The 10706-nt window shown below is 49.2% G+C and overlaps 1 protein-coding gene across 1 annotated transcript in view; it reads left to right on the forward strand.

Moving 5' to 3' along the window:
• The window catches only part of LOC132830957 (trafficking kinesin-binding protein 1-like), a 62485-nt gene extending 52237 nt beyond the window's left edge, over positions 1–10248 (forward strand). Inside the window, exons 18-19 of the mRNA XM_060848920.1 lie at positions 9183–9247; positions 9413–10248. Coding sequence (XP_060704903.1) covers positions 9183–9247; positions 9413–9927 — 580 coding nt within the window. The 3' untranslated portion in view covers positions 9928–10248. The remainder of the gene's footprint in view (positions 1–9182; positions 9248–9412) is intronic.
• The last annotated feature ends 458 nt before the right edge of the window (positions 10249–10706 follow it).

Below are 10706 nucleotides of genomic sequence, written 5' to 3' on the forward strand. Positions count from 1 at the left end.
TGATTTGTAACTTTTTTTATTGAATCTGGGGGTTGCTGGCTGGGCCCAGCATTGATTGCCCTGTCCCTAGTTGCCCCCTGGAGACGGTGGGAGCGCGTTGCCTTCTTGACCCGCTGCAGTCCATGTGCTGTGGGGAGACCCACAATGCCCTTAGGGAAGGAAGTCCAGGATTCTTACCCAATGATACTGAAGGAACGGAGATATATTTCCAAGTCAGGATGGGGAGTGGCTTGGAGGGGAACTTGCAGGGGGTGGTGTTCTCTGTATTTTCTGCCCTTGTCCTTCTAGAGGGAAGTGGTCACGGGTTTGGAAGGTGCTGTCTGAGGACCTTTGATGAATTTCTGCAGTGCATTTTGTAGATAGTACACACTGCTGCAACTGAGTGTGGGTGGTGGAGGGAGTAGATGTTTGTGGGTGTGGTGCCAATCCACAGGTGGTTTTGTCCTGGATGGTGTCAAGTTTCTTGAGTGTTGTTGGAGCTGCCCCCATCCAGGGCAAGGGGGGAGTATTCCATCACACTCCTGACTTGTGCCTTGTAGATGATGGACAGGCTTTTGGAAGTCAAGCTTGCTTCTAACGCGTTCTTGTATCCACTGTGTTTATATTGAGTTTCTTGTCAATGGTAATCCTGGGGATGTTGATAGTGGGGGGATTCAGTGATGGTAATGATTTGAGTACATGTGCCATAAAACCTCATTCTAATTCCAAATGTTGTAGTGTGATGGTTCGGTTGTATTTTACTGGAGATGGTCATTGCTGAAAATATGCTGCTGGAAAAGCGCAGCAGGTCAGGCAGCATCCAGGGAACAGGAGAATCGACGTTTCGGGCATAAGCCCTTCTTCAGGAATGGAGATGGTCATCGTCTAGTATTTGTGTGGAGCGAATGTTACTTGCAACTTTTCAGCCCAAGCTTGGATATTGTCCAGAATGTGTTGTATTTGGACATGAACTGCCTCAGTTTCTGAGAAATTGTGAACGGAGCTGAATACCATTACTGACCAGCCCCCTCCTCCCCCCACCCCCACCCCCACCCCCTGGGGAGAAACTGTGCAAGGTCCACACCCAGGTGTGAATGTTGCCTGATTGATGGAGGATTTGCTAACAGAATCTTGTCTTTGTCACACATACAGGCAGAAAAAACAATGGTACAAATACTTGCTGAAAGTTTAAGAAGTGTAAATACCTGAAAGTAAGAGCTGTGTTTGATTCCCAGTGTCAAGTGCCGCATCATACCTTAAATATCCACTCCTGTAGATCACCAACCCCTCCTGTAGATCACCTGCTGCTCCTGTAGATCACTTGCTGCTCCTGTAGATCACCAACCCCTCCTGCAGATCACCAACCCCTCCTGTAGATCACCTGCTGCTCCTGTAGATCACCAACCCCTCCTGTAGATCACTGGCTGCTCCTGTAGATCACCAACCCCTCCTGTAGATCACCTGCTGTTCCTGTAGATCACTTGCTGCTCCTGTTGATCACCAACCCCTCCTGTAGATCACCAACCCCACCTGTAGATCACCAACCCCACCTGTAGATCACTTGCTGCTCCTGTAGATCACCAACCCCTCCTGTAGATCACCTGCTTCTCCTGTAGATCACTTGCTGCTCCTGTAGATCACCAACCCCTTCTGCAGATCACCAACCCCTCCTGTAGATCACCTGCTGCTCCTGTAGATCACCAACCCCTCCTGTAGATCACTTGCTGCTCCTGTAGATCACCAACCCCTCCTGTAGATCACCTGCTGTTCCTGTAGATCACTTGCTGCTCCTGTAGATCACCAACCCCTCCTGCAGATCACCAACACCTCCTGTAGATCACCTGCTGCTCCTGTAGATCACCAACCCCTCCTGTAGATCACTTGCTGCTCCTGTAGATCACCAACCCCTCCTGTAGATCACCTGCTGTTCCTGTAGATCACTTGCTGCTCCTGTAGATCACCAACCCCGCCTGTAGATCACCTGCTGCTCCTGTAGATCACCAACCCCTCCTGTAGATCACTTGCTGCTCCTGTAGATCACCAACCCCTCCTGTAGATCACCTGTTGCTCCTGTAGATCACTTGCTGCTCCTGTAGATCACCAACCCCTCCTGCAGATCACCAACCCCTCCTGTAGATCACTTGCTGCTCCTGTAGATCACCAACCCCTCCTGTAGATCACCTGCTGTTCCTGTAGATCACTTGCTGCTCCTGTAGATCACCAAACCCGCCTGTAGATCACCTGCTGCTCCTGTAGATCACCAACCCCTCCTGTAGATCACTTGCTGCTCCTGTAGATCACCTGCTGCTCCTGTAGATCACTTACTGCTCCTGTAGATCACCAACCCCTCCTGTAGATCACCTGCTGCTCCTGTAGATCACTTGCTGCTCCAGTAGATCACCAAACCCTCCTGTAGATCACTTGCTGCTCCTGTAGATTACCAACCCCTCATGTAGATCACCTGCTGCTCCTGTAGATCACCTGCTGTTCCTGTAGATCACCAACCCCTCCTGTAGATCACTTGGTGCTCCTGTAGATCACCACCCCCTCCTGTAGATCACCAACCCCTCCTGTAGATCACTTGCTGCTCCTGTAGATCACCACCCCCGCCTGTAGATCACCTGCTTCTCCTGTAGATCACCAACCCCTCCTGTAGATCACTTGCTGCTACTGTAGATCACCAACCCCTCATGTAGATCACCTGCTGCTCCTGTAGATCACCTGCTGCTCCAGTAGATCACTTACTGCTCCTGTAGATCACCAACCCCTCCTGTAGATCACCAGCTGTTCCTGTAGATCACCTGCTGTTCCTGTAGATCACCAACCCCTCCTGTAGATCACCAACCCCTCCTGTAGATCACCTGCTGTTCCTGTAGATCACCAACCCCTCCTGTAGACCACCTGCTGTTCTTGTAGATCACCAACCCCTCCTGTAGATCACCAACCCCTCCTGTAGATCACCTGCTGTTTCTGTAGATCCCCAACCCCTCCTGTAGATCACCAACCCCTCCTGTAGATCACTGGCTGCTTCTATAGATCACCAACCCCTCCTGTAGATCACCACCCCCTCCTGTAGATCACTTGGTGCTCCTGTAGATCACCAACCCCTCCTGTAGATCACCACCCCCTCCTGTAGATCACCTGCTGTTCCTGTAGATTACCAACCCCTCCTGTAGATCACTGGCTGCTCCTGTAGATCACCAACCCCTCCTGTAGATCACCTGCTGTTTCTGTAGATCACCAACCCCTCCTGTAGATCACCAACCCCTCCTGTAGATCACTGGCTGCTTCTGTAGATCACCAACCCCTCCTGTAGATCACCACCCCCTCCTGTAGATCACTTGGTGCTCCTGTAGATCACCAACCCCTCCTCTAGATCACTTGGTGCTCCTGTAGATCACCAACCCCTCCTGTAGATCACCAACTCCTCATGTAGATCACCTGCTGCTCCTGTAGATCACCAACCCCTCCTGTAGATCACCAACTGCTCCTGTAGATCACTTGGTGCTCCTGTAGATCACCTGCTGTTCCTGTAGATCACCAACCCCTCCTGTAGATCACTTGGTGTTCCTGTAGATCACCTGCTGCTCCTGTAGATCACCAACCCCTCCTGTAGATCACTGGCTGCTCCTGTAGATCACTTGGTGCTCCTGTAGATCACCTGCTGCTCCTGTAGATCACCAACTCCTCCTGTAGATCACCAGCCCCTCCTGTAGATAACCAACCCCTCCTGTAGATCACTGGCTGCTCCTGTAGTTCACCTGCTGCTCCTGTAGATCACCAACTCCTCCTGTAGATCACCAGCCCCTCCTGTAGATAACCAACCCCTCCTGTAGATCACTGGCTGCTCCTGTAGTTCACCTGCTGGTCCTGTAGATCACCAACCCCTCCTGTAGATCACCAACCCCTCCTGTAGATCACTTGGTGCTCCTGTAGATCACCTGCTGCTCCTGTAGATCACCAACCCCTCCTGTAGATCACCAACCCCTCCTGTAGATCACCTGCAGTTCCTGTAGATCACCAGCCCCTCCTGTAGATCACCAACCCCTCCTGTAGATCACCAACCCTTCCTGTAGATCACTTGCTGCTCCTGTAGTTCACCTGCTGGTCCTGTAGATCACCAACCCCTCCTGTAGATCACCAACCCCTCCTGTAGATCACTTGGTGCTCCTGTAGATCACCTGCTGCTCCTGTAGATCACCAACCCCTCCTGTAGATCACCAACCCCTCCTGTAGATTACCTGCTGTTCCTGTAGATCACCAGCCCCTCCTGTAGATCACCTGTGGTTCCTGTAGATCACCAGCCCCTCCTGTAGATCACCAACCCCTCCTGTAGATCACCCACCCCTCCTGTAGATCACTGGCTGCTCCTGTAGTTCACCTGCTGGTCCTGTAGATCACCAACCCCTCCTGTAGATCACCAACCCCTCCTGTAGATCACTTGGTGTTCCTGTAGATCACCTGCTGATCCTGTAGATCACCAACCCCTCCTGTAGATCACCTGCTGGTCCTGTAGATCACTGGCTGCTCCTGTAGATCCCCTGCTGGTCCTGTAGATCACCAACACCTCCTGTAGATCACCAACCTCTCCTGTAGATCACTTGGTGCTCCTGTAGATCACCTGCTGCTCCTGTAGATCACCAACCCCTCTTGTAGATCACCAGCCCCTCCTGTAGATCACCAACCCCTCCAGTAGATCACTTGGTGCTCCTGTAGATCACCTGCTGCTCCTGTAGATCACCAACCCCTCCTGTAGATCACTGGCTGCTCCTGTAGTTCACCTGCTGGTCCTGTAGATCACCAACCCATCCTGTAGATCACCAACCCCTCCTGTAGATCACCTGCTGCTCCTGTAGATCACCAACCCCTCCTGTAGATCACCAACCCCTCCGGTAGATCACCTGCTGTTCCTGTAGATCACCAGCCCCTCCTGTAGATCACCTGCTGGTCCTGTAGATCACCAACCCCTCCTGTAGATCACTAGCTGCTCCTGTAGATCACCTGCTGGTCCTGTAGATCACCAACCCCTCCTGTAGATCACCAACCTCTCCTGTAGATCACTTGTGCTCCTGTAGTTCACCTGCTGGTCCTGTAGATCACCAACCCCTCCTGTAGATCACTTGGTGTTCCTGTAGATCACCTGCTGATCCTGTAGATCACCAACCCCTCCTGTAGATCACCTGCTGGTCCTGTAGATCACTGGCTGCTCCTGTAGATCCCCTGCTGGTCCTGTAGATCACCAACACCTCCTGTAGATCACCAACCTCTCCTGTAGATCACTTGGTGCTCCTGTAGATCACCTGCTGCTCCTGTAGATCACCAACCCCTCTTGTAGATCACCAGCCCCTCCTGTAGATCACCAACCCCTCCAGTAGATCACTTGGTGCTCCTGTAGATCACCTGCTGCTCCTGTAGATCACCAACCCCTCCTGTAGATCACTGGCTGCTCCTGTAGTTCACCTGCTGGTCCTGTAGATCACCAACCCCTCCTGTAGATCACCAACCCCTCCGGTAGATCACCTGCTGTTCCTGTAGATCACCAGCCCCTCCTGTAGATCACCTGCTGGTCCTGTAGATCACCAACCCCTCCTGTAGATCACTTGCTGCTCCTGTAGATCACCTGCTGGTCCTGTAGATCACCAACCCCTCCTGTAGATCACCAACCTCTCCTGTAGATCACTTGTGCTCCTGTAGATCACCTGCTGCTCCTGTAGATCACCAACCCCTCCTGTAGATCACCAGCTCCTCCAGTAGATCACCAACCCCTCCTGTAGATCACCAGCCCCTCCTGTAGATCACCTGCTGCTCCTGTAGATCACCAACCCCTCCTGTAGATCACCAGCTCCTCCAGTAGATCACCAACCCCTCCTGTAGATCACCAGCCCCTCCTGTAGATCACCTGCTGCTCCTGTAGATCACCAGCCCCTCCTGTAGATCACCAACCCCTCCTGTAGATCACCTGCTGTTCCTGTAGATCACCAGCCCCTCCTGTAGATCACCAGCCCCTCCTGTAGATCACCAGCCCCTCCTGTAGAGAGAAGGAAGCAGCACCGATGATATTGCCGATATACCAGTGACAGAGTTATGGGTGGGGGCTGGAGCAGGATTGGAACAAGGAATGTTCCACGTACCCCACAGAGAGACGGGATTAACCTGGGGCCCATACAAGGGTCTGGGTCATTGGGGAGAGAGCCCGAAATAGGATGAGAAGATTCACCAGGCTGTTGTCTGGACTGGAGCAACACAGATCTGGAGTAGTGCAGATAGACTGGTATCCTGAGGGTCAGAGAAAGTTGAGGGGCACCTGAACTGAGGGTAGAGAGAGGGTAGATAGGGAGAGACCTTTCCCGTTAGTAGAGTAGTCAATAACTAGGGGTCACAGTCTAAGGAGAAGGAGGGTGAGAAGGGATTTGAGAAAAGATTTTTTTCTCCTGGAGATTGAGGGTATCTGGAACAGACTGAAACTGTGGTAAAGGAAGCAGTCCTCAAGATATTTGAGAACTCTTTAGATCATCACCTGAAATGCTCTAATACACAAGGCTCCAGGCTCCAGGGGTACAGGCCAAATGGTGGAAATCAAGTTTAGAAAAATTGAATTTTGATGACCAGCACAGATACGATGGGCTGAAGGGCCTATATTGTGTTGTGTAAAGTCTATGTGTTGATGTTGGCTGTTTGTAAACTGTTGGGTTAGTATTAGCCACTGCATCTCCCAATGACTTCATTAGGAATAAAGACAATGGAAATCTGGATCACACCTCCCCCATTATCCAGGGCATCCCTGACAGTTTCACAGCCACCACAACACTGTCTACAGGACAGGTGCCAGTAAATTGTAGGGTTTGATTGGACTAGCATCACTTAATTATTAGCTTGAAAACATCTTCCTGAATGCAGATTTTAAGGTGGATGGGAGCTTCCCAACTTAAAATGGTTCGTTTGAAAGATGTGCGATCTCAAGGAAAGAATTATTGTGTTCCCAGCTGCCCCACACTACAACTGGAAAGCTTCCAAATGGTCTAAACTCTAGTTTGTCCGCTGTTAATTCTGAAGGAGGAATTTGCTGAGAATAACTGAAGACAATGGGGTGAGGCTGAGGGAGGAGTGATATGGGGAATGATCACTTTGTTTAAAAAAACGTTAAATGTTCAGCATCTGTTTTCTGTGTGATTTCAGTGTGTGATCTGTGCTGCTAGCCCTCACTATGTTGGAGGTGCGATTGCTGAAGCTTACCCTATTAATCAATAAATAATTGGCTTGTAATTATTGAACACCTTGCCAATAGTGTCATCACGTTGTCTGTGCACCATGTATTTTGGAATTTGCTTCCTGTGGGGTCAGCTCTGATGTGGCTAACTGCAGCATCAGCTCATCAGGACAGCAGCAGCTTAGCTACGGAATGGCTTGTTTGTGATCTTCAAATCTGGGAAAGGTTTTGACACAATTAACAAGGAGAGTGTTCCCACCTACGGGAAAGACCCAAACTAGAAACCATGGCCATTAGAGAGTAACTGATCAATCCAATGGGAATTCAGGGAAAGAACATTGTGTGGGAGTACTGAAGGAATAACATCAATGCATTGACAGGAAACTGGATCAATAATGAGGGAGACAGGGAGAGAAGGATGTAGTGGCTGGGTGAGATAAAGAGGGGTCGAAAGTATGTGGTGCTGGAAAAGCACAGCAGGTCAGGCAGCATCCGTGGAGCAGGAGAGTTGATGTTTTGGGCATGAGCCCTTCATCAGGAAGTCAGGTAGTTCTCACTTTCTCCTCCCTGAGATAAAGAGGGGCCTGGAAGATACTGATGAGGTGCATTCAAAGACCATCATCGACCAGGTGGGCTGAATGGCCTCCTACACTGCAATGCATTTTTTGTAAAGTTCATTCCTCATCTTAACCCATTATTATTTCATAATGTTTGATATTCTCAGTCTTCAGTTTATGGTATGCTATCGGAAGGATGTTGTGAAACTTGAAAGGGTTCAGAAAACATTTACAAGGATGTTGCCAGGGTTGGAGGATCTGAGCTACAGGGAGAGGCTGAACAGGCTGGGGCTGTTTTCCCTGGAGTGTCGGAGGCTGAGGGGTGACCTTATAGAGGTTTATAAAGTCATGAGGAACATGGATAGGATAAATAGACAAGGTCTTTTCCCCAGGATAGAAGAATCCAAAGGGCATATGTTTAAGGTGAGAGAGGAAAGATTTAAAAGGGATGTAAGGGACAACTTTTTCACACAGAGAGTGATGTGTGTATGGACTCACCTGGTACAATTACAGCATTTAAAAGGCATCTAAATGGATGTATGAATAGGAAGGTTTAATGGGCTATGGGCCAGATGCTGGCAAATGGGCCTAGATTAGTTGAGGATATCTGGTCAGCATGGATAAGTTGGACTGAAGGGTCCATTTTGTGCTGTACATCTCTGAGTCTATATTAATGTTTTTGATAAGGCCTGTCATTCTCTGCAGCTAAATTCTGCTTGCGATTTCATCGCTGAATTTCACCAATGTTCATCATTTCCTTTGGTAAACGTCACCCACTGGAATCTGTTCTGAGGAAAATGCAATGTGGATTTGAAACTGTGATTTTAAATCATTGATCTAATCAAGGGATTCAGTTGGAGGAATGATCAGGGTCTAAAATTGATGTAAACCTTTGGATTTACTTAATGGTAGGCAACTGCTGGGCTGGGTTCAGGTTTATTGGAGTTGGGGAGTGGGAGATAGGGTTGGGGGATAGAAGGAGCAGAGTGTAAGGTGGGAGCTCACATTAAACTACTTTATGATTTGGAGGTGCTGGTGTTGGACTGGGGTGTACAGAGTGAACAATCACACAACACCAGGTTATAGTCCAAATATAACCTGGTGTTGTATGATTTTTAACTTTAAGCTACTTCATGCTGTAAGACTCAGCTTATAGAGTCATACCACATAGAACAGACCCTTCGGTCCAACTAATCCACACTGACCACCTTCCCAAACTTTGTCGCCTCTTGCTCAGTGTTTATAGAACAGTGACACTTAAACCCCAAATATTCTGGTTAATATTTGATCAAAACAGGAACTTGGGGCACACTCAATGTGATGATTCCTTTGTCTGTGCCAGGCTCCCTTTACAAGGTTGTCATGTTGTCCCATTGCTGCATTATTTGATGTCATTGTGAAATATATTACTGAGTGTTCCACCCTCTATTCTCTTCCAGTTTACATCACACCCCTACTCCCTCATGTGCCAGTGCTGGCAAGTTGAGATCTATCTCATCTGACGGTAACTTGGCCAGACTGAGGCCCATCTCTTCATGTGGGAATTTCGACAGATTTTGGCCAACTTCATCATCTGGGAATTCCAACACATTGACAGCTACCCCGACCAGTAGAAACTCTAGTACATTCGGGACCAGTGTGTCGAACATGGACTTGGAGGCATTGAGAGCAACTCGCTGCAGTCCACAGCGTAAACGTTACGTATCCGAGTCTGCCACTAACCTGAGAGAGCACACCACCACAATGAGCACCTCACTCGGGTTAGTGACATTGTTAAAGGAACACGGGATCTCAGCAGCCATGTATGACCTGATGTGTAATGATGAAGACGGTGTCGTGGACGACACTGCCACTGTTCAGCAGCACTCCGACGGAACCCTGCCCAGCTTCCCAAGCTCTGAACCACCTCTGCTCTCCCTCTCAAAGCCCCCGTTTGACCTGAGCCATACTAGCCCACCTCAGAAACCCTTCCTCACCTCGAGTTTGGCCAGGTCAATGCTCAACAGGATGAACAGTTCCGAGGATGGAAGGAGCCCGAGTGACACCAGGAACCAAAGAAACATCTTCAGCTTGAACCTGGTGGAGAAACTGAAACGACTTGGTTTAGACAAAGTGGTGGCCAGAGGAATGGTCAACGCTGAGAGCAAAAGGTTGACACGCCTTACACGAAGGTTCAGCACGTGAGAAACGGCAACAGCAAAGTGTCCCCTTCGTCAGGGTGGTGACGCTGGGAGTCCATTCTTAATGATCAGTGTGGATGGGTCCCTTTCTCCCCATGACCTCTCCCCTCTGACCCATGACCCCTCACAAACCTCATTCTTCCCTTTTCCTACCTGCTCTCTGTTTAAAAACTGAACCTGGTCATTACCCTCTGCAATACTTGCCATCAGTCAGCACAAGGCCCATTCCACCTTCTTTCAGTTTTTTGTGCATTATGCACACTGGGTTGGTTGATTCACAAGGAAGTTATCTGTTAACTGTTCAATAATAACCAATGACCGCATGTTTGAAAAGAGAGGGCTAACATGAAGTGAGTTGGTGTGAGCTGGCTGGTACAGTTGGCTGGTTGGTGTTATTGAGGGAGGGTAGGATGATGGTCTTTCAATATTCAGTGTCTGGGTATCTCCCCTCCCAGACTGATCAATAGCATGCTTCCTGGAAAAATCTGCTGTACTTTACTTATTGCCATCGTTTGTGAAATCTCCACAGGATATAAATTCTATGGATTTTATTCCCCAGTAATAATGATGTAATCACAGAGCTCAGACTGTCTTGAGAATGCTGGAGCTTGCACTTTAACCTCATTTGATGTCTTGAGCCATTGCCTGCAGCTTCTCTGTGTCAGTGTTTGACCCTGAATGAAGTCCTGAACACTCCCACCAGTAACTGTCGTAACCAGAGTCCAATCTCTGCGGAACATCTTCTGACCACTTCTTGGTTTCCTGGCTTGTAGGAAAGTTGAT

Source organism: Hemiscyllium ocellatum, chromosome 32 (assembly GCF_020745735.1).
Source record: "Hemiscyllium ocellatum isolate sHemOce1 chromosome 32, sHemOce1.pat.X.cur, whole genome shotgun sequence".
Taxonomy (NCBI): Eukaryota; Metazoa; Chordata; class Chondrichthyes; order Orectolobiformes; family Hemiscylliidae; genus Hemiscyllium; species Hemiscyllium ocellatum.